The following is a 27,537-nucleotide window of genomic DNA, read 5'->3' on the forward strand; positions in this document are numbered from 1 at the left end:
TGTGCTGCTGCTTTTGTGCTGCACGTATGGCCTCTGTAGTGCCGCTGTGACCCACGGAGACAACCTAACCCTGTCAATCACGCTAACAGACATTTATCTTATCTGCTTTCAGGAGATAATGGTGCGCTTTAATTAAACTGCAGGGTCAATAAGCACTTTATTCTTTTTCAAATAAATGCTGTAGTTCAATGTAATGAGGCACAGTATTTTGGGAGCCAAAGGCAAAGATGAAAGTGGAGCTCAAGGAGCAGCGATCCCATTTATAAAATGCCTAGATAATATATAAAACATTAACTTTCCAACACATTATGAGACGCGTTACAATTTAGGAAACTGTAAACAACGGTCGTTTTGCATGAAGACAGCTGTGCAATTTTAAAAATAAGCTGAACTCCGAAACGTGTCTGCGTGTGGATGTTGATGGAATTCGTCATCAGATGACATTTTTCTACTGTTTGCTGTGGATTGAATATGTTTACTGTCGGAGCAGAACATCTCGTTTCCCGACATGCAGAGGAGCGTATTGTAAATTGCGAAGAGCTGAATGGAGCTGATGAAACCCCTGAACCGTGAGGTCTGATTTTACACGGGAAACCTAGAAATAGAGTCTGCGTCTCAAGCTGAATGTGATAGATATGAAAGAGGGAAGGTGGGGGGGGGTAGACCTGCAATGCCAAAACCTAATAGCATTAGACTGTGAAAAGAAAAGATGTTTCATTCTCTCACCACTTTACACTAAACTATCAGACAGATGGCCTTTTCCTCTGGCTTTCTTTTTTATCTCCACCTAGCTCACAGGCTCTCTCCTGGACGAGCCATACAGTAAGCATTTTAATTCCCCCTGACCTTTACTCAGTTCACCCAGGCAGTTCTGCCAGTTGCTCAGGGCCAAAACAAAATAAAATTTGAATATCAGCTTGGTATATCTTAAAGAATGATCATTTCCTTTGCAGGGAGTCTCAGCTCATCTGTTGTCATTTGGCTGCTGTTAACTTCCTTTTCCTTCCCCTTTTCCCCCACTGTGTGGAGACCACAGCATTAAACCCACACACACACGCAAACAAACGGAGGCCGTCATTTCAGTACACGGTATCAGAGGGGTTGTGTGCAAAGCCGAAAAGATCGCATCAGCCGGAACCTGATTGAGGTTAAGAGGGAAGGAAAAGTGTGAACATTCTAAAAATGAACGCGTGCTACCAAACGCCTGGAGAGAGGAAGACAGCAGCTCCTCGACACCCGTCTTTAAAAATACCCCTGCAGGTCTCCCCCTACTGGCCACACACTTCCATTATTGTTTTCTTACGCAGGACTTAAATTGCACCTTTAAACTGGGCCTGAGCTTCCAACAACATGAACTAGTGTATGATAAAAATGGCTTTGCCCAGGTGTAAGATAGCAACAGACCGTTACTACCACACCGTGTTCACCAGTGATGAGCGGGAGCTCTGCGTCAGGGCCACAGACCAGCCCCACACAGCAATCACATCACTTCTGTGTCCATCTCCATGCTGTTGGTAAGCCTATGTGCATGTGCGTGTTACGTAACTTTACAGAGACTGCTGATGCAGCCCTGCTGACATGCACTAACGAATCTGCCATCACTTGAGCCATCAGTAGGCCTGCTCTTCGGTGAGGAAAGCAGACTTTCTAAATAGTTTACGCAGTTCGGCAAAACATATGGCAGAGTAGGACCCACTGACCACGGACGTAGAGATACAGATGAATTTTAAATAAACACAAGGGTCTATTTAATAACTATTAATGAGCCATGTGTCTATTTATTAACATCAAATCTGTGTGAACGACAGAGCCCCAACAGCACTGAGAACGAGCTTCAGACGCACACTTTTATACCCTGACACGGCGCTACATCATGGAGATCCTCTGAGACTCATGTCAGCGCTGAAGTAAAGAGAAAAAGAAATGGAGGTACAATGTGGAGTTAGTAAGCACACCACACAAGTGGAACAATATCCCCCAAACCTATAATAAACATTTTTGATGTACCAGCATTATGCTGCTAAAGAAACTATACTTTTGTCACTGCTAACGACATAGCTGTTTAATTATGCAAGCGTGCTTGGCTAAGCAGCTCCGCGCAAATACTGTGATTTACAATGAGCAGACACTGTAAACCACATAACGGACAGAGCCGCAAACAACCCAAAGCATGCAACAAATGCCGTGAGAGGTGCAATATATTGTGATTATAGCGGCTCCCATCCGCCCATCCAGCCTTCACAGCATGCACAGGTGATGCAATGATAAAGAAACACTGTGAACATTAGACACCTGCGGAAAAGCCCCAATTTATGGGCCGTCACCCGCACAAGATGGCGCCGCAAAATGCGCCAAGACACATCAGTTCGCTATGACACAGATTTATCCGCCACAGGAGTCAACAACGGGGGGGGGGTCATTCCAGACATCCCCAAACAAGTGGCTTGGTCGTTGTAGTTGAGTATGAGCGGGGATGATCTGAATTTGCTCCAATAATATATCCTTTTAAAGGCCATTTTCTTTGCTACTGATTAGCTGTAGTGCACACTTGACAATTAAGTTCCCCTGGAGAGGCTGTCTCTAGAGGAACAAGGCCAACATGAAATGCACACACAGGAGAGGAAATAGGATTAGAGACAAACAGGCGCACAGAAGATGCTGCAGCAAGGTGAGGAAATTGAAAAATACAGAAGGGGAGAGGAAATGAAGAGACGCGCCCCTTAACTTTGTTCGTATTAAAATCACGTTTTCTAATTAGGACACAGTCGGTTCGATATGGGCCCAATAACACATGAAAGGATTGCATGTTGTCTGGCTGTGTGAGGACGCACTGTCTAGTTTTCATGGGCCCAAATATTGTGATTTAGAAAAATCGATGCTGTACCGGGAGGGGGGTCAAGTGGACACCATCACATTGACCTATCCACAAGTTTCCATTCTGGCTCTTCTGTTGCTACGATACAGGACTGAGCTCTGTTGAATGCGGCTAAATGCAGAAACTGCTGAGAACACCCAGTCAGTGAAACGCAGCGAAGTACTGTTTCATTATTGAAACTCTGGCTGCTTTTGTGGTACGACTGGAACGTTTTAAATGTCTCCCTGATGCTTTTGAATTAATTAATCACACCGTGTTTTGGTTTTCACGTCAAACTTCTGCGACCAACTGTGACATAACCACTAATCATTAGATCTTTGCTCATTTTATCTTGAAAAACAGGCCTGTGGACCAATGTCCCATCCATACTGCGATTACATCACTATCACCACCACTGTCCACCGCTGCATAATGACAGAGACAGATCTTAAAGTCAAATATGAAAATATGAAAGTAGTCTGGCAATGTTGCTTTTTATATTCTCTTATTCATCCCAAAAAAGGCTTTTCCAACTTGTTTCAGCACAGGTTTGGATGCTCCATCTTACCTGCGGGAGAGAAACAAAAAACCTAAAGATATTTGGCTGTAAAACTCTGCCTTCCCTGGTGGTCTTGATGTTTAAAAGCATTTGGTGATGATTTTAAGTTTCTCATTACACTGCAAAGCCATTCTGCAGCCTTGGTACCGTTGCTAATGTATGTAACATGTTGTTAGCTCTTTTCTCAGAAAACCACAGGTGTGCTCAGTCCGACCAGTTTCTATTGTATTTGCAGTTAATTAGGCTCACCTTGATCCCAGATGGGAACCGGCCCCTGATTAGATGTTCAGAACGGAAAATCCTGCTGGGGCTGTGACAATAGCCGGCACCTTCAGCCTTTATAACCTTTTCCTTTCCCCTCATACCAACCCCACCCCCTCACACCCAACAGACAATCTATCTCTCAAATAAAATGAAAGCTTGTTGTGTGTGTGTGTGTGTGTGCATGTGTGTGTGTGCATGTGTGTGTGTTACAAAAACCAAAAAAATGTCTTTTAAGGCTCACGCCATGCAGATTAGGCTGCTAATTCTGCATAATTCTCTCTGGCTACTAGCAGCGTATCAGTAGCAAGTTGTTATAGCAAATATAGGTTTTGAAAAGCTGAAGAGGGAGCAGACAGAGTAACAGTGGCGTTTAGCCATGGGCTACAGCAACAAGGCAGGTCGTTGGAGGCTACAGCCTCATAAATTAATATGGCCTCATTTAGGGGGTTGCGTATTTACAGAACTTCAGTTAGCATCGGCTATGCTCTTATTTTTGAACATAATATTTTGAGGCTATTTTCGTTGCAACATTTTACTCTAGAAGGAAAGATGTTGCTGAAATTGTTAATGCTGGCTTAATTTTATTACACTGATAAATTCAACCCCCCCCCCCCCCCCCCCCCCCCCCCCCCACACACACACACACAGTGTTGAAGGAGCTGCTGTATTTCTTAAGGAAATGTTCTTCAGTGCCGTTCTCTTGTTTACCACGCTGACGACAGACCGTAATAATCCATTGTTCATCAATGTAAAGGAGCTATTGCTGCCCCACCGTTCAATGTGCACGTTAGTTATTCTGAAATATATGAATTGAAGGTTTCAAATTTACTGCCCACGATTACAGCTTTACAACAAAAGCACGTTAACCTCCAAGGTGATTACGGAGCCGCTCACGGTTGTTACGCTATTATTTGAGCGGGCTCATGATCACAAAGAGAAAGTAGGACAGTTTTACCAAGATGAAACTGAAACATAAACAGTAGTTCTTTAAAATGAGCATGCTCATCTCACCCATGTGTAATAGTTATTGTTATTTAGTCACTGTAGCATAAAGGCAATAACAGCAGCCAGAGCAAATATGAGGCGCAGTTATCACCTGGATGGAAGCTACATGTCTTCATATTGATAATGGAGGGTGAGGCTGCAGGCTCCAGAGTAAAGGTGATCCAGTAGAGAAGATGGATTGTTCTGTCTGATCGTCACACTTGTTAACAGAGCTTCCTCTCTGCAGCACCGTTAATCTGCTGTGTGAACAACTCCCACAACGGAGCTAAATTAGGCTTTGTGATCAAAAGGAAAAAGTTTATGTCTTGTCAACATTTTTGCTCCTACTCTCCAGCGCCTTCATCTCCCTCGCCTGCTCCTGCTCAGTCGGGGCTTTGGTGAGCTCAGCAAACCCTGACTTTACCATCAGGTTGACCGGCTCCTCTCCCCGACACCCTCCAACCCCCCCCACCCCACTCAGCTCAGTGTTACTCTAAGACCACAAGGGTTCCACAAAGGTGAAATATCCCTCGAAGCGATCCAGCAAAACTTTGACCAAATGTTCTCAGTGTGAGAGCAGACCAAACCACATGTGCACAGACGGAGGGCAGACAGCAGCGAGAAGGAGAAAGGGCTTTCGTAAATGTAAACCACTGTGGTTTGAAACCACAGGGGTGAACGTAACCTTTAGCACTGGAGGATAATATTATTAGAGGAGCCAAAGTCAAAGTGGTGATTCAACCGACAGTAACTTCCCATCCTATTACTTTAATAGCTGACTACAGAAAATGCAGCAGGAGAAAAAACACAACCGCCAGAAAATGAAAGAAAAGTCTCTACAAATTTTCTCCAGATGACCGGCAGTAATAAGAGAAATCAACCCGTCAGGAGTGGCTGTAGAGCCATTCTGTTGAGTGAAATAAGAGGACACGCTTTAGATCTAAAAGGAGGAGGGGGAAAAAGACACTTTTGCTTAGCCTGGTAGGGCTAACTTGTATCGGCCAAGTATTTCTGTGCATCTGAAGAAAACTAACAATTACTCCACTCAAACTGGGTAAAAGTTATTTTGTCCCTCATCGAAATTGTTACGGAAGTCATCATTTCCTAAACGCTGCTTCCATTCATCATCTTTATTTGAAGATAATCCTTTGTTTTTAATCTGTCCTGATTTTCTAAGGTTGACATTTTCTATACTGCTGCCTACCACCAGAGGGCAGTTGAGATTCCTGAGAGTTGCAATGCCTTTGCCCAAAGACACTACAGCTCTCTCCTTTACCAGAATCTTCCCGGCATAGACCAGCCACAGAGGTGATGGCGGGGGGTGCTGGGGTGCAACTGAATGCAACGAAAACAGTCGATCGGCCTTTATAAGGAGTGCAAAAAAGTCAAAGTTGCAACCCAGCCTTTGATAAAAGTTTGCAACGAGCGAGCAAAGCCCTTGTGGGGGGAATAAAAAAATAAAAAAAGTTGTGAACTCAATTTCAGTGTGCCATTTTTGGATGAGACAAAACAGCCTTGGTACATTACATATGAACTCTGACCATGTAATTCCATCAGGGTCCACACAGCTTCTGTTTTTGTGCTAGAGGGCTCTTTCATTCTTGTCAAAGGATGAAATATAGCTCCTCTGAATTTATTGTCAAGCATGCCTTTCAAGCAACACTTGTCTTCACAAACAGAGACAAAAACCCTTGGTTCCAATATGTGTAAGCGGAGGGAGGAGAGCCACAGAAGAGGGGGGAGAAAAAGGCCAGAACACTGGCAAAGCGTGAAAGTCTGAAATTTTTGTTTCCCTTTTCCTCTTGGAGGAGAAGAAAGCTTTCAAGGTTCAGAGATCGTCAAATGTTATTTTTCATCTATCTCCTATGAGCCACGCGGGGACCTGAAAGGCGGCGGTTACAGCAGTTTAGTAACCATCCCATTTCAAAACGTATTTTGAAATGACTTTTTGAAAGGGCCTCCCCCCCACCCCACCCAGAGGTTGCACAGTTACACCTCCTGGAATCCTCTGCATTGTGCGGCATGAATCCCACCGTATCTGCACGGATGAAATTGGAAAAGGTTTTTAGCAGCGTGCTGCCACATTTCCTTCCCCAATGCATTTTATGCTGTATCGTAGAATGCAGAGTAGCTATCTAGCGCTACTGATTTCCGATCTGTTGTCCTGCTAATAAGTCTTCTATAGGGCCATCGCAGCTTTCTAACTCAAATCACGCCCTGCATAAATTCCTCCCTGTGTCTCCTCGGCACTGTATCTGCAGGATGTATATTTATGTCACTGTGGTTGCATATGTGATGCAGCTTTGGTAATTCCCACTATTCCGATGGCGGCTTCTGCATTTGTTATCTGCTCTGACAAATACTGTAGTGTTGAGCCACAGCAGCAGCAGCAGCAGCAGCAGCAGCAGCAGCAGCAGCAGCAGCAGCAGCAGCAGCAGCAGCAGCAGCAGCAGCAGCAGCAGCAGCAGCAGGCTGACACGCACAACCTTTAATGCAACAGCAATACAGAATGAAATGGCAAAATGAAGGCGCATATGTTATAAACCACTCAATTTGCTACCGAACAGTTTTATTCCATCATGCCGGTGCTGTTAACTCGGCAGAGTGTTGTGTCTCCCATAAAAATAACATCCTCTCATCAGAAGAGCCTCCCAAGGCTGTTGTCTTCACTCATCTCTGGGCCAACGATAAACCTCTGGTGATCCTTGCAGCCTTCACAGCCACGTTAAAAACACCGCTGGGACCACCCCCTGTCAGCAAGCGTGTGAAGTGTACGTTATGGTAATTCAACTTCACAAAATATATATTTCTTGATTTTAACTTAACCCTGGTCTTGCCTGCCTCACCCATCTTCAGCTTCATGAGACAATTTAGACTTGTCCTTGGCTCAAAGGCAGTATGACTTAAAATGTCTTTAGGTTTGGTGCCTGCACACACACACACGCACACACACACACGCACGCACACACGCACACACACACACACACACACACACGCACACGCACGCACACGCACGCACGCACGCACGCACGCACGCACGCACGCACACACACACACACACACACACACACACACAAATGCACACATCAAAGAGACCAGGAGTTTATTTTCAAGTGTTTTGCAGCCCGAGGCCAGGAGCTACTTCTGAGGCTGCTGTGTTCCTTGTAAATAGCTTGGCTTTTGGTTCCAGCAAAGCAACGTCTACAAGAAAGCTATGGGCACGGCCCACCACGCTCTCCTATCACCAGAGGTAAGAGGGGGCAAAATATTGCTGTGCATTAGAGCTCTGCCAGTTGCTTTCCCAGGCTGTTTATCGGTAGTAAACTGAATGGCTGAAGCCATCCGGGGTGTGTTCTGCCCCTCGCTTTAAAGATCAAACTTCTCGTCCTATGTTTGACTGCGCTGTCCTGTCCTCCGGTTCTCCAAATTTAGGGCCTCCTTTTGACATTTGTATTTTTAATTAAAAAAAAGACATAGAAATCATGAACTCACATTAAAATATGTATAAAAAGAAAAATCTATGAAGCTCAACTATGATGGCTTTGGCTGCTTCTAGTAGTGTCTAATGGTGAGAATAGAGAAGAGTCTAAAAAAAATTTCACAAAACAAAACAAGAAACTTTATATACTTTCCAAATGTTACACGCTCTTGATAAAGGATGTTGAAGAATATCGATAATGCAACAACAACAACAACACAACACTGTTCTCTGATGTACAACTTGGAGTACTCTGATGTGTGCGTGCGTGTGTGTGCGTGTGTGTGTGAGAGAGAGAGACGAGAGAGAGAGAGAGAGAGAGAGAGAGTAAAGTTAAAATACTTAAACGAAAGCAAAAAATGGAAAAGAAGATGAATCAACCTGAAACTGGAGGAACACCAAAGAACTGAGAATCATTCTGGTCTCCATCTCCTTCAAACAGCATCAGTCAACATTAAAAGTAATGGTACCGTCACCTGATATTGGAAATGTGCTTTTAAAGAGAACTGTTCCCTTCTGCTGCTTTGTCTATGGCCTCGTCTAATTTCATCCTCTCTACCATGATGCTCCTTCTTCTCTGTAATGACTGCTGCCAGACTCTGATTCCGATTCTCAGAGGGCGAAGCATCAATCACAAGAAGACTGCTTGCTGCGATTAGCCCAGTGCCTAAAACCATATATGAAAATTCATTTTAAATGTCTTTTAAAAACCCATAAAACATCAGCTGAGACTTGAGGGCTGTCAAGCCGTCGGCTGCTGCTAATCAGTTCCCTCTATGGTACATTTAGCCTCTGTGTCATTAAAGATAATACAAATAAAATAAGTGTTAAAATGAAGTCGTTTTGAATCCCCCTCCACAAAATGCCCAACAGAAACCAGGAAGTAACTACCAACAGACAGCATTCTGCTCAGCCCACCTTTGCAGTGCATCTCCGCTCAACGAATTCCAGATAATTACAAGGCAAATGGTACAAAATGTGCTGTGTGACCATTACAATCCCGTTTGCTATACTTGGTAAGGATGCTCCACTCATCACCCCCCCCCCCCACACACACACACACACGCACAGATAAATGGAAACACATAGATTTAAAGACACGCACGTTTCTGCACACCATGCACGCTGACTCCATTCTCGTCGCTTTGCACAGATGCTGCATTTAAACAATTTGCTCTATCCTCTGTTGAACTTGACCAATATTGCAGGAGAATATTAGGCCAGCGACTTAAATGAGAGGTTTGCGAAAAGCCTTGACGCTTGGTTGATCTAATGAGATCCCAAACTGTTTCTGCCATCTGCCAGACCCCAGTCATGACATCAACCATGCAGCCATGCTAAGCCCCCACCCTCCTTTGGATGAAGCAGCGAGTCGGGTGATAAAGGAAAAGTCACAGCACAACAGAATAATAGCTTAGTTTCAGTTGCATAACAACAAACTGAGGTTACGGCGGCCAGTGTTCAGTTTAAATGTTATTACATTATATACCCAAGAGAAAGACTCAGTGAAATGATTTTATTTGATTTCGCTGAGCTTTTGTAGTTGCAGTATCGACGTGGCCAGTATATAGAGCCTCGCTTTCAGGCCCACTCATCTGCAGTAGACATGGGTGCCATTGTTTGCCTGGCTGGGGAGAGGTCACCGCGGGAGAATAAATGTGGAGTGATTGACTAGTCGCTGTTGGAGAAATGAGTTCTCCATTCATTCCCAGACTTCCAGAGGTGAAATGTCCTTCAGCAAAGTAAACACAATCTGACGGGGCTCTACTACAGACAAAAAGGCACAGCATGGAATACTCAGCGAGGACGTCCCTTTGAACTCCCGGCCTTCAAAATATACTGAGGTCCACAGCATTTCAGCTCTCATCTGGATGCTTTGGTTATAGAATTTAGTTTTCATCGCTCAGACAAGTTTGTTTAGATATAAAAATAAATTAACGGATCAAGCGAAAGATCAGGCAAACACTTGGAGAAGTTTATCAGTGGCGAGTTTCAGGTCTCTATCCCAGGATTGACAAGCTCCAATATCCCTCATGGAAAAAGCAAAATCAAAATTCATCAGAGGCCAGATCGGGCTTTTTGTTATCATACATGCAGTAACACACAGCTCATTGATGGGCTTGCTGCAGTGTGAGAGGTACGGGCCGAGCCACCGTGAGTTCCTGTTTATCTTGCGAAGGCGGCCATGTTAAGGCTTCTCTTGCCGCATGCTCGGACTCCCGGGCTGTGAAGGTTAGAGATGGGGGGTGCGGCGTCATCGAGTGTGACATAACCGTCCAGAGGCTTTGCCCCACATGCAACCACAATCTCTGCTTAATTAGAGAAAAGATGTGCCGGGGTGTCTGTTGTACGTTTGTTTTGCATGAATAATTCAAAGCACAGAACGCTTACTGTTGTTCTTCCAGCCCTCTCTTGCCATTCACAGCAGAGGTTCCCTCAGTGTGCACAGGCTCCTGTGCATCTACTCATGCAAATACACACACTATGTGGGAAGCTGCTCCTCATGACACCGTCACAGATTTCTCTTAGCTGCAGCCTTGAGTGTTTACATTGTAGCTACCAGCCTGCTAATATGCAGAAATCCTAACGGTGCATGTTTGATATTGTCTCTCAAGTCACAGACAAAAAAAGCGGATTTCAGGTTGACCTCTGCGATAACAATTTATTCCTACATTTGTAATAAAGTTGAAAAAAAAAAAAAACAGAGATCAGGCAATATCAGACTGAGGAAATGTTACATGCTTGCACACGTGTGGCATTTCTAGACATGATGCAAAACAAAGGCCGATGTTTGGGGGTGTGCTGTATGTTGCAGTTATGGTGAGCAGAGATATATTTTCCCCCATTACCCAAGTGCATACGTGGGGTTCATTTACATTCATGGTTATCCAGATAATGAAACTTTCAATCCAGGAGATCCTGCGGTGAGAACAATGAACCCAATTACCTCCTGCCGCCTGTGAGATGGGATGGTACAGTCTCAGACAGATGGGAGAGGCTGCAGTCGGCCAGCAATCCAATCACATTCATCTCGCTCGCTTCCCTGTTTTCCCCGTTCACGCGCTCTGCTGCAACTTATCAACAGGCGGTTGCCACGGAACCTGGGATCATTACGCTCACGGGCCAACAGTTCTACAAACACTCATATGCGTGATCCCTGAGGTCCACTTCACTCCTGCAATGTTCCCCCCAACCACTTACACACCTGAGGTTTCTCTCTTCCCTCGTGTCTGATCTTAAGAGCTCAGCTCCTTGCTGGGAGTGCGGCCCAGGTATTACCTGCAAATGTACTGATGTGCATATTAGCAAACCAAGCAGACTATTCTTCATGATTTATTCAGGACAGGCAAGATTCACCTTTTAAGCTTAATATTTTAGCCGCATGTCCTGACATAAATCATGCAAAGACGGATTCCGGTGGCTAGTTGATCGGCCTGGCTGCATGTGCAACATGACGGCATCACAGTGAAATCTGTTGAGAGGCATCTTAAATGAGTGCATCCTTTTTGATCATGTCTCTGATGCAAGGCCATGAAATGAAATCAGTCAATATTGCTCCTGACTGAGCGTCGTTACGGCCTCGTCAGGTGTCAAGCTGCAAAGCTACAGCAGAGCCGCAAACCTGCTTTACTGAGCCGGTTTCTGTCCAGCATTAAACCTTCAGACTTGAAGATAATTCAAATGCAGCCAATAATACAGACTGAACCAGGACGGCGCCCTGAGGGATTCGTTTCCCCGCTGGGTAATCAGCAGGTGATGACATGGTAGCCAATATTTTCAGAATTATTAAAATAAATAAATAAATAAATAAAATGAAGGTTGCCTTATCTCATACTGCATATTTATTTCCCTCTTCCTGCTTATGACCCATAATTTTGACCCTGCGGTCGATAGTAATAAACTTAGTCTTCATCTATGCTGAGCTGTTTGCATTAGTCCACAGTGTCGTACATTCGTGTGTGTTGTGTTTACATGAGACGTGCGTGCTCCTGCTTACAGCAGCTCCCCTGTGAGAAATACGGCTGTTTTCAAATGTCACACACAGAGATGCCATTGGTCATCCCTGGTTACGCTCAGGCCTGTGTTTAAGCATGCACACACGCTTGCTCAGCCATGCATGCCTGCTCTCCAACACACACACACACACACACACACACACACACACACACACACACACACACACACACACACACACACACACACACACAGGCAGTCTGAGTCTGCACACCCACTGAACCCCTGGATGCATTATTGATAAGCTACTAATTACGCTTGTTGCAATTTCAGCTGACCTTTCCCGAGAACATCCCGGATCATTATAGGCTGCGTTCTCTCCTGAAATTGCAAAGGTAATCTAAAGTCCCCCCCCCACTCCCTCAGTACCTCCACAGCCACAAGTACTCCCCCGGTTTACACTGCTGAATGTGTCTGATCTGTTCTATCAACAATTCCTGGATAGATCAGGGAAAGAAGAGTATAAAAAGGATGAACGTGTGCAAGGAGAGGAAAGATTTGTAATTATCCTACATTTAAGTAGATCCTGTGCTGTCAGAATAGGTATTTTAAAGGGTTTTGGGTAAACAGAAGCAGTGGTCTTGTCAACTGACATGCCCTAATGAGCAGGCACCGTGGTGCCCACTGTGTATTTGTTTAATCATTTATTCGACACAGGCACATGAAGACAATGGTCCATTTCAATTTCAATCACTATCATGTTTATCACTTTGGCAAAAAAAACGAAAAAAGCCACATGGTTTGATGTTTACCATGTTGTGAGCATCCCTTTTATTTCTTAATAGCTATGCTGAGAGACAACCCCCTGATTTTGGAATAGAGGCTACTTTGTCTCCCCACATCAAGCAAAACGACAAGCAAGGGTTTTGCTGAAACTTCTAAAAGTGGGTTAGCAACTGCTCAATGCATTATTAAAACTTGAAAGGATAGTACAGGAACATCATTTTAAGGAGGGAATGTGGGTGAGGAAAAAATGCTGAAGTGGCGCAGAAGTGGCAACTGTTCAGTGGTGTGGAAGCTGTGTTTTGATTTTTTTTTTTCTTTTTTGTTAATTGTTCAGGGTTGGTTCAGCACTTAAATTCCCCAAAAATGCTCAGTTGACTACCGGAATACACTGAAAACCTTCTTTTTCCGTCAATGGATTTATCTTCTGAAATTGCAGTTTTAATGATGTCATGCACAGCTGTGTGCAGGCTCCCAGGCTAATTTTGGTGGGTTTGATTACTTTGGAAGTGCTCAGGAGTTGATATAATTTGTTTTCATCCTTCATTCCTTAAAACTTGCAGACTTTTTTATTTCCATTATGTATCCATTATGTTTCAACCTACAGTATATTATTGGCTGGCAATAAATATATTTATACTATATGACAGAATGCTAATCAGGAAGTTGTTTTGTAAGTTGTTTTGTAAGTATGTATGTTTTGAATGCCTGATTTGCTCTTTAGGTTTGTTAATAAAATGATGTGTAATTAGAAATTCATAGCAAATGTTTCATTCCTAAAAAATGGTCAGAAGCTAAACTGCATGAGAGGAGTCCACCTGTTTGCGTGTAATTATGATACTCAGGTCTGCAGCATCATCATTAAAGTTTACTACGACAAACACATTAGTATAATGGTTCTTATTAAAGCTGCTTTTAATGCACTCAAAGCCATTTCATATCAAAGAAGCTGGAGCAACAGTGCGAGTGGTCGCGCATTCGGTGCGCATGGATTGATGTTGAGCTCGTGAGGCTGCGGAGAGCTATTGTTCCACTGTTAACACATACTGTCATTTCCATTACAGACACACAGATTCATCATTATCTTCACAGAATGCTGGATTGTGGGTTGGATGACATGCTGAGTGGAAGCATTCTGGACACTGCAGCAAATTTTCTGTCGAGGGCTTCTAACCATCAACCCTGCGATGTGAAGGTGAGTTTGCAGTTCTTGGTAATGTCAAAAGCTAGATAATGCTTTTATCAACAAAAAAGCAGCAATGAAGTCTAGCTTGGCTAATAAAGACCAAACTTAATGCTTTAAATGCATTCTGCTCTGGGGGATAGGATGAATCCCTGTCAATCCGACCTATTACCATTATATAAACTGCATGTCAGGGAGAAGGGATATCTCTGTTGAGAAAACTAAAAGACTGTAATGAAAAAGTCAGGGTGGAAAATTTCATTGCTGCTGTTGAACTGCTGTCTTTTTTCTGAAGGTGCATATCATTTAAAACAAGGCTGCCCTGTGAAGGTCACACAGACAAATCTCAGTGAGTTTCATCCCCGTGCCACTTCATCACTTTCATGTTGAAACACCCCTCGGAATTTGGAGGGCAAAGCAGCGCCCTGTTCTGTTGATCTGTGCGTCTTTGTCAGAATATGCAATCGCAGAAAAATGTTAACGTTGCGGCAGCGCGGGGCCATGTGATGAGTGGCCTCAAGTGTCAGAGCATCCCAGGGTCAGTCTGTAGTTGGCTGTCTATGTGACGGATATTTTTTTTAAAGAAAAAACTTCTTAAAGTGTGTCATTACTGCTTGAAAAGTGCCGCACAACTGGTAAGTGCTGCAACAGGACGCACTAACAGCAACGGAGACGAGCTTGAGTTGCCCTTTTACAGTGCCCATTTTAAAAAAGGGAAAACTTCAAAAGAAGGAAGATTAGTTATGGATTAATGCCATCTGAGGTGGCCCCATCTCTGAAGAAGAGACGTGGTCATATATTTCCTCCAAAGTAGGCTAAATAGGTTAACTCTCACCATTATTCTTAACTGTAATTGTACGTCCACACTCACAACTGAATCTTATGAGTAACATAATGTGTAGTGAACAGTTAGCAAGTGGCGGCTAAGAAAAAAGGCTGAAAACATCACCAAAAGGAGTCTCTGGCAGCTGCATATAGACCAGGAGAAGAAGACTTTAGACTGCACATTATTTTCATTTTTATTCAGCTGAGAGCTCTGCACATCTTCTGTAACTGGAAACTCTGATTTCTTCTCTATTCTGCTCTGCATGGCTAAAGACTCCACAGCAGCAATCAGACTTCCTTAGTTATGAGATCTGACTTGAAACTAAAATGAACAGAAGTAAGAAGATGGTGCCAGCGGATTGTTGGCATTGCTACCAACCAGGTGAGCAATGCAGGCTGGAACATCACCAGCCGAAGGATTAGTGCCCTCAGGGGAGACTAAGGTAGCCTGCTGCTCCTGCTAGACATCTCTGTACTTATAAGAGGACAGAAATTAACCAGGCAGCGCAGGGAAGAATGGATATATTCAGGCCCTTTTAACATGCATGCAAGTCAGCAGAGGAAATTGAGGGGAGGTGGAGAAGAGCAAAAGATCTTTCCTTCGGAGACATTTTGGATGTTTCGTGATCTGATGATGCTAAGAATAACTGCTATTATTACCACCAACCTGCCGCGAATGAAATGAAATGAACCTCACCCCAGGTTGAGAATACACGATCCTTTTGTCAATGAATGGATGGATGGAGAAAAAAGAAGGCACGAGGGGTGACAGAGGTTTCCCAGCTGTCTAGCACCCCAGCTTGTCCAAGTGTGCTCCTTTCCACTAATGACCAGAGGCCCTGAATTTCTGCATCCTCCCCCGGGACAACAGCTGTTGCCACCCTCAGCTTCTCTGCAGGCTTTGAAGGGGACGTGGCATCAGTGGAGCTGGCTGCAGTCCTGCCTAGCAGAGCAGCCACTCGTGGATGGGGACACACAGCCTTGTTGTGCCAGCAGGGTGGCTAAGCCTGCTGAAACCCTGGCCAGCCAATTACTCCCACCAAATGCAAAGCTGGCTCTCTAATGGAGAACCTGGGGACCACACGCCGTCGGGTCCTCTCACAGGTTTAGAGGTTTTTACAGGTAAGCGGTTACACTCGTGCTTCATGGGTCAGGCTGTTTTTCCCTATCCATTGTGACAGTACGGCACATATGGGGAGAGAAAAAATCTATTTAATTCTCTCCAAACCAATTTGTTTAAAGAGAAAAATTCCGTTTAGAGCCCTTGTTTCTCTCTGTCTTCTCTCCACTCACACATGGCCCCTGGTTAGGCTTACCCTTTAGACGATTTGCAGAAAGAGAAACTGCTGCATTAGAAGAAATGAAAATGGCCAGGCTAGGGGGAAGGATGTCTATAGTTGTGCTACCTAATCATTCTGTCCACGTTCTTATACTTTTCAGATAAGCAGCACGGCGCCTCCAGTGAGCCTCCCCTCCATCCATGACATGCATATACAGTGCTTTACCACATCTAATTTGTACAAGTCTTGCAGCACCAACACCGTTTAGAAATACATTTCAGATTTCACTGCAGGACCAGCGGAAAGTTGCATGGAGGTCAGAATAAACAGAGCAACTTCAAAAACAGGAATGATTGTGGCACAAACATCTAAACCGCATATAGGACTGCGTATAAAAGTAGCAGCTGCTAATACATCCCATTATTCTACTGAAAACTGACCACAAGCAACTGGAGCTAACATTTTGTTTGAAATGCTTTCAGCTGCCTGAACTGCTGCTCTGGCCCCGGATGTGAGGAAAAATCTGGAATCACAGGCTGAGAAAATATGGTTAGACATGACAGTTTCTGGATGGCTCTTTTCTTTTTTTACATTTACGAAACAATTTGTGAGTGTCCGCTGAAGCAACGTTCCTCTAACAATGTGTTATGAGACAGAGAAAAACAAGAGTGAATCAATAGAACCTGTGCTCATGTATAATTTGCAGGGCCAGCACCTGGCTGCAAACATAGAGATTGTTTTTTCCCACTGAAAGTTGTATTATTGAACAATTTAGGTGCAAGTAGGTGGCTTTTTTCCCCCCAGAGAAGTCTCAGCAGCTGGAAAATAGTGAAAATCTGGAAACTTTGGATGCCCACAGTTCTCTCCGCGTTCACAAATGAATGATTTTTTTTACAATTCTTTGTGTGTGATGTTGCACTTCCGCAAGCTCAACAGAGACACGCGTCAAAACACTGACAGTAGAGGAAAGCTACGACATTTTGGCTCCTGACTTCAAAAGGTTGTGTGATGGTTAAAATGTTGATTTAGGATCAGGAGATGGTGACACATTATGTCACTGAAAGTCTTCACAAAGATAGAAGTACAGTGATGACCGTATGGTCTACTAGCACTCTATAGATGTCCTTCAGCCTAAACACACACACACACACACACACACACACACACACACACACACACACACAAATATGTTGCTTGCTTTTGCTCACTATGACCTTACCAATTCCAAACTATTTTTTATTTATCTTACAGTAGCCCACCCCCCAAAAAGAAGCAGCCATATAGACTGTATATGCCTTTGTTTCACTCACAGCCCCGTTTGACCTTTGCAATGTTTTTGTTCTTCCCACACAGAACTTTGCAACAGCGGTTGTGTCAAGGAGAAAAGCAACGGAAAAAAGTTTGTGAGTAGACGTGGAAGGAACAAATACACACAATCACGTTTTTGCCTAGAAACCATGTATATGTGTGTGTGTGTGTGTGTGTGTGTGTGTGTGTGTGTGTGTGTGTGTTAATTTGAAACGTTAGAAGTATATGTGGTTTTTGCAGTCACACAAGTGGTTTTCTACAAATTAAAAAGTAAATAACAGATTTTCTTTGGATAAAGGAAATACAAATGGGAATAAGTTTGAGGATTAAAGGTTAAGAAGAAGCACAAGAGCAAAATGTTGGGAGGTCAAGGTCGTTTGATGGGCCCTAAGACATCCTGTGGAGGCAGCGCACTTCCCCAGAGCTGAATTTACCCTTTAGCAGCAGTCAGGCGAGCAGGCCTAGTGGACAGAGGTGGGTGGGGGGAATTGCGGGGGCACAGTGGGAATGAAAGAGGAAGATGAGTGAGATGGAGAGAGCAATCTATCGAATCTTAATGTCAGATCATAGCCGCTCTGAGCGGCGTGGAGCCGACTCCTGCCTGTGTACACATCTGTATCCAGGCTGAAAGGTTGCGATCTTGGATTATTTTGCTTTTCACGTTTCATTAATGTTATCCAGATGTTGCCCACAGCATCTTGACACACATGCAGCACACTAGCATGGAGTCGAATGATGATTATCACCAGCAGCTTTCTCACAGTTAGCTAAATTGGCCAAAGTCTAGAAGTTAATGTGAAATGTAAATAGAAATATTTACATACAAATAACATTTTAAATGTGAATACAACTCAAGCTTCAGTGTCTGGTGATATTTTTACCTTGGGCACCCTATATGCTCGTACAACGCCACTTAAGACGTTGATTCTGGTTCTGCAGTAGGTGAGATTTCATTTCATACAGACGTGGAGACGTCTGCTCATTGTTGTCCCCTTTTTATCCTTTATTTGTGAGAAGAACTGGAATAATCAAGTTGCCCTCTTCATGTGCAATAAAGACGAAAAAGACATTAAAGAGTGGCAGGCGGGCAGTCGCTGCCTCAACCACACATAAAAAAGCAATAAAATGCATGATGGCTATGGAAGAGTAGAAGCAGTGATAAGAAATGGAGAAGGGGAAGGTGAGATAAAGTTTAAAGTTGCATGATATTGCTAAAGTAAAATCACAATTGACTTCTGATAGAGCAGCATGTTAAATGCATGCTAAAATAAACTTGTCCATGTACTTTGTACTGTACTAGTAAACTCCTGTCATGCAAGGATCCTCTTTCTGGGAATAAATTATTCAGGCTGTACATGCTCGGCGGCAAAGAATAGGCTCCTAAACCAACAGGGGAACGGAGACAACTATCAGAAGGGGACAAAAATGTTCCTCAGCATCTCAACATCCACCATCTCCCTACCTGACCAGAGACAAAGATCTCCAGTTGGTGATGATGATTATTTCTCCTCAGTCTGTTAACTTTCGAAACCACAGATTAAAACAGGTGATGAGGTTGAGGAGGAAGATGGTCACCACAGCAGCTAGAAGCTTTCATTTGAAAAAAGCCCATCTTTTTCCAATCCAGTGCTTTTGGGTGATGCGTGCCAGCGGTGGAGGTAGGCAGCTGTTGAGGGCTGTACCTTTCCCTAAAGCACAATGTGCCGACACCATTCCCCGAGTCCCTGATAACATTAATGCCAAGCAGCTGTCCCTGAACTAGTTCAGACATTTTTTTTCCCCAATATCTCTGTTGTAGACTGGCCTCTTTTCTTTGTCTCTACCAAATTTCCTGAAAATCTCCAGTGGCCCTTCGTACAGTATTGACCCACAATTTCTTCCACATCAATGACACCTGAAACATGTGCTTCCCTAATGGAAGAAAAATCAATGGGTAAAGAATGGGCTTATTTATGTTTTAAGCAAAGATGTGTCATATTTTGGCTTCTGACAGGTTTATTGCTACCTATGTGTGTGTGTGTGTGGGGGGGGGGGGGCTCCAAAGTGGCTATCTTATCCTGCAGCAGGTCTGCAGCAAATAAGACCACCTTCAGATGAGATCTCCTTATGAAGATGCTGTTGCACGTCTGTCATTAGTCTATGTCTAACTCACAAGAGGTCTGAAATTGAGACAGCTCTGGCCCTCAGATCTCACCCAATGACTCTCCCCCCTTATTAAAGTGTACTTTGAAGCTCACATTGTATGAAATTGGTTCAAGTGTCAGGTCAAAGCAAAAAGGCACGGCAGCATTTGATGCTTGGTTCCTCTTTCTAGTTATTCTCCTGTGAGATTCAGCCTCTGTATTCCTTTGAAGAAACCTTCCTTTATTTTATCATAACCAGGATTTAGTCTGTTTTTGACATGGCCAAAACCCTGTGGACAGTCCCCGACATTCCCCAGATCGTCTGCGCGCAGGTGACCGGGGAGGATATTATCGGAGTTAGGAAAGAAAATAATAGCGCATAAAAGACACAATAGAGATTGCATTGCAGATATAGTGAGAAAGAAAGAGGGTATTAAAGGGTATTTTAGAAGGATAAAATCCAAACTCCTATCATGAGCTATCAAAAGCCACGACAAGGCCGGGACATTCAGAGCATGACCAGATCAACCATTGTCTTCAGGCAGTAATGTCACAGCAATGACTGAGTCAGGAAACACACACACACACACACACACACACACACACACACACACACACACACACACACACACACCTTTTTATAAGGTCTAACTTTAGGAATGGCCATAATTGCCCCCTTTTTCCTGCAGCCAGCCTGTACCATACATGCAGTGCATTTTTGAAAACAGCCTAGATCACATGCTCTTGGCCGTTGTTCCACTTGCTTTTTCCACATCGGCATTCTTTATCGGTGCATCACACATCATCTCAAATGCTTCTGTTCTCTTACTGCTCAGAGACACAAATTAAAACAGTTTCCATGTGAATATAGAAGCTTAATTGGGTTATCTGAATTTAAAGCTTCTATTCTGCGATAAAATCCAATCCCAACTGTTCTCAGGCAATTACCCACAATATATTCATTTTAGATAAAGAATTACAATATATGATAATGAACCGGTCTGCTTCATGTGAAACATCGTCATGGCCTTTGTCACTTTTCACAACAAACAACTCTTCTTCCTGTGGAGAGGTTGTGCCCACTCGTATCTGACCTGAGTGTTTATGTGTGCACATACTAGCGCCTATGCTTGATGAGCCCAGTTTCTCATGAAGTGGTGTCATTAAAACAGAGAAGGAGCACAGGGGTGATTGCGGTGATTTGGCACAGAGGCTGCCTCTGTCCTCCAATCAAAGTCCTTCCCCAGCCTTCTTCAGCTTTTAATGTAATCAGAGAGGACGCACATAAGCAAATTCACATCGACAGCAGAGCCTCTCATTGTCTTAGGCCTTTTTAAGAACTGAATAGGGATAAAATGAATAAAATCAAGTTCACAAACTACAATACGCTGCAGATTACAGAGTGCAGATTACAGAATGCTGATTAATCAGCGCTGAATCATAAAAACACCTTTTTGCCCACAGATATCCAAAGTGATCTGGTTAATATCAATTTCATATGAGAACGTTACATACATAACAATCATGTTTCAGTAGCTCCAGGTTTGCTTGGCACAACACTGTTACTCATGAACCATCCACACACTGAGAGGTATTCAAAAGGTTGAGGGAGAAGGGCAAGTAAACCAGAGGGACACACGTAGAACGACATGGAGGGAGAAGGACTTATAAAATGTAGAGAACTGAAGGCTAAATTGATCTGCAGTCTGTCCGTCCCCGAAGAGGTTGAAGCGCTGTAATGAGAACGGCAGAGCCGATGCATATGGCGGCCATCTCTTCCCCATCTCCAGCCCTCTCTGAGAGAAGACAAGTTTGTTTCTCAAGGTGATTGTTGCGCTGATAAGGGAGAGGGTGTTATTAAGGGTGACAGCAGAGGGGCTGAGAGGCAGTGGATGACTGGATAACCTTGTCCCCATCTCCGCCTTGCTTCCTTCTGTGTGAGCCTCTCCACCACTGGCCTAGCCCTGCCCGAACTGCTTGCTCGCCGGAACATAAGCTGCTGGTTGGAATTACCTCCTGGCCACAGGAAAACTAAACATGATTTCTGACCTTTCCTTTCTGTGTTCAACAGTAACCTTTGCCGAACCGCCTACGCGACATGACCACTGCTGATGAACAAGGGACGGAGCAGAAGGGATTTATGTTGAGGAAATGATAAAGAAAGGGAAAAAAGAAAGGGTAAAAGTGTGTTTAGCTGGACATATTTATGTAATATATTCACTCATTGGTTAACGGTGTTTCTCCAACTTCTAGAAAAATGTCAGTTAGCTTCCAGTGATTGGGCTTCTGTCATCGTCTCCCTGTCTGTCTGAAGTGACACCTGAGACACTGGGTGTAGATGGAGTCTTCACTGTTAAGTCGTGAATAACCAAACAACTGTTAACGGTAGAAACCCCTCTGCTGTCTCAATACTAAAATACTGTCTCGGGTTGCAGGTTTGGTGTATTTTGTCGGGAGTAAAAAGACAACCCAAGGCGTTTGAGGCCTCTGCGACTCAACCAGCTAAATTCAACACTTCATCACTCTACTTTCTGTTATTGTTCGTTGCCATGTCAGCAAGTTTCACATTGGCATTATCATTAGTAGTTTGTTAGATAAGGCTAATTGATCTCCACCTACTCAGTGTATTAGCGAACGGTGTTGATCTACTTGTTCCACTGACTCTGCATAACTCCGACAGCCTCAGCACATTTTGGCTCTCAGGAGCAAAGCGCGTCCCTACAGAAATGATTTCATCATCTCTCTCTTGCTCTCTCTCTTCTGTGTGTGTATGTGAGTGTGTGTGTGGGCTGGTTTATCTGCTGCTCTCAGTCTTTCTCTCACATTGTGTGTCTTCCATAATTTTGCCCCCCTCTCCCCCCCCCCCCCCCCCCCTTCAAAAATAAAACAGCTATTGCTGATGTGAGAGTAAATTTAAGAGCTTAGGGGCAGGGCTTTTCAAACATCCCGGGCCAACATGGTGGACTTAGCTGACAGAACTCGGGCCGGCCGAGGCCTGGGCATCTGTACTGTTTGTGCAAGAGCAGCCAGAGGGGATTTAAACAAGGAGTGTGAGCCCTGCATGTGTGACCCACAGCTGCCCTTACCACCGGATTAGCTCACCCTGATCCCCACAACCCCAGAACACGCTCCCTACCATTTCAAGATCTGCCCATTTATGCCCAGCCAAGCACATTGTGAGCAGTAATCTACCGTCCCCAACACCCCCCCCCCCCCCCCCCCCCCCCCCAACGGGTGAAGATATACTGCAAAGCATTTTGCTTCGCCCCTGCCCCCTCCTTGTCTGTTGGTTTATCCACTATTTTCTCTGTTTATTTTCCACTCTCTCTCTCCCGCAATCAGTGTCAGTACAAATTCCCTTCTTTCACCCTCTACTCTCCCCATCCATCTTTGCCAAGCTCATTCCTCTTCCTTTTAACTACCTCTCTCTCCTCCATACCTTCTGTCTTTACTAAAGGGGATCAGTGGAGCTTAGAGGCCTTCCTGTTTGCTTCATTACGGAGCTGTTGGGGAGTGCTCCTCTCAAGGAAAGAAAAAGAGAGTGCCACTAATGTTTAATACATGGACCGCTGTTGTCTTTCATGCCAGATAAATTCATCATCAGAAAAATGTGTGGAACAGCAACAGAGCATGTAAACTTGCTCTGTCAATCTAAATTCCAAATCTCTCTCTTTTTTTCTTGTACTCACTCCATTTAACTTATTGCCGCTCGCTCTGTCACTTCTCAGTGAACTGGAGCAAACCTCTTTCATTGTCCTTCAGTCGGAGTAAACACACAGACACAAAGCAATCCTCCTGCTTGGCCTACAACCTTGAAAACAGCTCACAGAGAGGAAATCGTTCCCATTCTATTTGGCCCGTACAAACTGGGCGTCTCCGTGTAAATATGTAACATGTACTGGGTGCGACTACTTGTGCGCACACATGTTCCGACCACTATGTACATCCAACTTCCCACCGTGCATGTCGGAGATAATGCGTATGTGTGTGTCAGAGCCGCATGGGTGTGTATGTGTTTGCCTGGATGTCCTCTCTGTGTGGGTGGAAGCGTGGGCGGCAGGCCTGTCTTCATTATACCAGCTTGTTTCTAATCCAGGCTTGCTCAGTGGGCTGAAGCTCTGGCTGTGCCAGGCAGGCCTGCAGAGTCCCAGCTGACAGCTAGCCTGCTCAGTTCTCTACTTTCTGACAAATCCCAGCACTAAACTTTAGCAATGTGCTAAGCTGCGCAACGTGAGGGGAAAATAATGAAATTAAGAATTAAAAAGAAAAGAAGATTTGAAATCACATGACAGGTGCCAGGAAAGAAAAACAGAAATGACAGTTAGAAAAAAATAGATTTCTGAGAGGGTAAATGGGGTAAGATCAAATCAAAGTGGTTAGAGCTCTCTAAGGAGCCACTGAACAGCCCCTCAAAATGAAATATCAGCAGCAGTCAGTGCCAGTCATCAATGCCCAGTGTGATGGAAAATCAATCACTTTCATTTCAGAGACCTTTGAAGGAAGAAATAAGAGAGACGGGACCCCTTTGCTGCGCTTCTTTACGTGGCTCCCCGGCAGAGACCTTCCAGGATGATCTGCGTCATCGCTGACGGAGACGTGCACGGGGCCTGTGGCTGATTGCGTAACGGCTGCTGTTCTGCTAGATTAGGTAGGTGATTGGCCATTAATATTCATTTCGCAGTGTGTCTTTGTTGCACAGCAGCAACGGCTAACAGCGTGCATGGATAGATTTACCCTACACTATTTCCATTTCTTTAGGCACAGATAGCTGTGGGGCCTTTGCAAAGCTACATGACGACGTTCAAAAGGCTGGATTGGCAGATTGACTGAGGATATATAGTGCATCTACTTGCAACGCTTGAACTAACAGTGCAGACTGCTTCAAAATTTACAGCAAGCGGTGGAAGCACATATATCTGGTGGGGGCCTTTCTGGTGTAATAATAGTAAAAAGGTGCTTCTGGAGGGGCAGAGGTCCAGTAGGCATCAAATCACAGCGATGGGGCTTTCCCTAATGAACAGTCATTTTAGCACAAGGACATCTGAGCAGTCCTCGTAATGAGATTAGGAGTAATTAGTGTGTGCATGTGTCGTAGTGTGACTGTGTGCACTGAGACATGTTGGTCCCCTTCAGGACTGAGAGCGTGGCCCCGGAGAAAGCAGGCCACACTGGTTCAGTCCCCAGGGTCCCTCCTTCTATAGCACACAGAGGATTTGTGTTTTTGCCTCCCCTCTTTAGGTTTTTGTGCACCAAGTGTCTTTAGAAATATCTGGATTCTAGCAGAATGTAAAGAAAAAGCATTAGCAGTCAAGGAACAAGAGCCTTAATCACACCACTAAAATTAGAGCACAAAGAAAATCCTCTTTACAACCTTTTTGCTCTGCACTTTACAGCCAAAGAAAGAGCCTTGTTGGCAAAAGTAGGCCAACAACGGAGCCTGATCAGCACACCATGTCAGCTAACAGTGGCAATAGTGACTAAAAACAGGATATAGCAGATATAGAGTAAGCCAAAAATTATCTTTGCTGATGACAATCACAAAAGAATTAAAGCCGTAAAATTAAGCCAAGAATGAGAATGCATCGTTAAAAAAAAAGGATTCAGAGCCTTTGCTCCATATTTTCCATCTTTCACTCTCTCTTTCCACAATGCGTTAAAGTCAAGCTGGTGTTTGATTGCCCCAGTGGTGCCACTCCAACCTGTTCATTTAAAATGATGTGCAACTCTGTTCTTAACACTCATTTGTTGCTCAGTATGGTCCAGGCAGCTGGTAAGATGATCCCATACTGACCAAAGTGCCCTGGGAGCTCTAAAACTGACCACTCACAACCTAGTAAAGAGACAGCTGAGTGTCATTGTTAATGTGGACACAGCACCACAATGGCAAAATCAATGAAGCTATAGGTGACATCAATCTCTGCAACACAAGAGCCCTTTGCTTGTCTCACCGCTGCTCCACGCCCACCGAAAGAAAGGAAGAAAGCAAAAGGAATGAAATAATTCGGCCCTTTTCCCAACCATGTCACAGGGTTATACCGTCCTTTGAAGATTGTGTGCACTTGACAGGCAACCAAAGAGGCCAACCACCTTCGTTCACTCTTCTCATTCAGTCTTCTTGTTTTTTTAAGGTGTAGCATCAGGGGTTCAGAAGTGCAGCAGCTATATACAGCTGGCATTGTTCTTGTGTTTGCTCTCACTGCCTGTTTTTTTTTACTTACAAATCTCTCTTTTGCTTCTGGGAGGTAAAAGGCTGAGAAGAGTGCGCCTCTTGCGACGACAAAAAGGCACTTGGCTTCATCGCCAGGCAACACAAAAGCTGGAGAAAATAAACTGAATGCAAGGTTCATTATCAGTGCCTGACATGAAGGATGCCTCCTCCCTGCGTTCACATATATGCAGATAGGCGGGGAGCAAATGAAAGCCTTGCAAACCGGGGTAGATCAAAGTCGACAGAATTAAGGCCAAGTAATGAGGATCTTAGAATGAACAGCTGCAAATGTATTGATTGGCAAGCTGCGTTTGCTCCTCCTCCACTCCCCCCTTCCCTCGATATACCCTTTGCTTGTCTCAAATGCAAACAGAACGAGCAGTGTGGGCTTAAACATCAGGACCACACCGGCTCCGGGGTGTCGATAACAACCTATAAGGCAATAAAAAAGAACAAATTCTAAAGCAAAACATCCTTCACTGACAGCATGCTCATAGCACTGCTTCTGTGAGGGTGCGTTGACATATAAAAGTGTACAATTAATAAATATTTGGTTTGGCGAAGAAATTCTACACAAAAAGTTAAATTCTGTGTGAAGAAAGAGAATATTCTTTGAAAAAAAAGCAGACCAAATGGGAGATGAAGAAATAATGAAGAAAAGAAGACAACTACCTCCACGGCTCTCGCTGTCAGCTGGCTTCACCTGGATGGGGCGAGTCATCTAAAAGGGAGAACAGAAAAGGTAAATCAGAGGTTAGTGCTGAAAACTGCCATTGCTGTGACAGAAGCCAAGAAGCAGCGTGTCAAGTGTTCTGCCCCCGCCCGTCCCAGACCCCGAAAAAGATCCGAATAGCTCAACTGGAGAACAAACCAACACACCTTTGAGCAGCCCAGCTGATGTGACAATGCCATGTTGATTATTCTGTTGGTGATTCAGTATGTACTAAATCAATCAGGTTTCAGAGAGACGGGGAAAGAGGCAGGGCACGGTGGGGTTTGCGAGGCTGAATGTATGTGTCTTGAGACCGAAGCAGTCCTAATAAAAGTGAATCCAGCCACAAGAGAAGAAAGATCAATGCAGGCCTATTGATCCAGGCCCTTGGGCTGAGGAGAGTGTCTGGCTGGGAAGGATTCTCTGGTTAGGAGCCTCACTTTAATCCACTGGACCCTGATACGAATGGCATTGCCTGGATTAGATGCCTCTGTCATCACAGCCTTTGTGTCACGCTCTCCTCCCTCCCCCAATTTTATCTTCCACATTTTTTTTTCATCTTTGTTGTTCAACTTGAGCAATTTCACCAGACTTGGTGCCCGATTTGTTGGAAGAAACACATTCATGATGCATCTGAGAGCTTGGCTTCGCTGCAAAATTGTGTTCATTTTTCTAATCTGTCTTTATTTAGAGGGCAAAAGGCTCACAAGATCATTAATTCACACAAATCTAATGCACCTTAAAAACACATTTACCCAAATAGAAAACTCTAGGATTTTGTAAATTCAGGCCAAAAGGGGCATGAATATACAAGCATAACACACATTATGGTTTAATGATGATGATTTTTCAGACACAGGTTATTTTAGGAAACTGTTTGCCTTTACCGAGCACCCCAGGGTTATCACAGGTATATACATACTTTATATATGTTGCATTCCATCATTCTGTCACATCTTTCCTGTTCGATTCCACAGTGCAGATAAAAAGGTCAGCTTTAAAGACAGGGCAGACCAATAAAA

At 44.2% G+C, this 27,537-nt stretch overlaps 1 protein-coding gene and 1 long non-coding RNA gene across 8 annotated transcripts in view; one reads left to right on the forward strand and one right to left on the reverse strand.

Annotated features, from left to right (window-relative positions):
- celf5a (cugbp, Elav-like family member 5a) overlaps positions 1-27,537 on the reverse strand; it is a 143,816-nt gene that overhangs the window by 38,524 nt on the left and 77,755 nt on the right. For all 7 annotated transcript variants that reach the window (XM_029828510.1, XM_011614676.2, XM_029828512.1 and 4 more), the window contains exon 3: positions 26,476-26,524. In XM_029828510.1, the coding sequence (XP_029684370.1) occupies positions 26,476-26,524 (49 nt within the window). The remainder of the gene's footprint in view (positions 1-26,475; positions 26,525-27,537) is intronic.
- LOC115247291 (uncharacterized) lies at positions 16,655-25,158 on the forward strand. The gene is made up of 5 exons (XR_003886344.1): positions 16,655-16,713; positions 17,518-17,567; positions 21,667-21,773; positions 24,083-24,243; positions 24,354-25,158. It is a non-coding gene; the product is annotated as an uncharacterized lncRNA (long non-coding RNA).

This window comes from Takifugu rubripes, chromosome 20 (assembly GCF_901000725.2).
Source record: "Takifugu rubripes chromosome 20, fTakRub1.2, whole genome shotgun sequence".
NCBI classification, from domain to species: domain Eukaryota; kingdom Metazoa; phylum Chordata; class Actinopteri; order Tetraodontiformes; family Tetraodontidae; genus Takifugu; species Takifugu rubripes.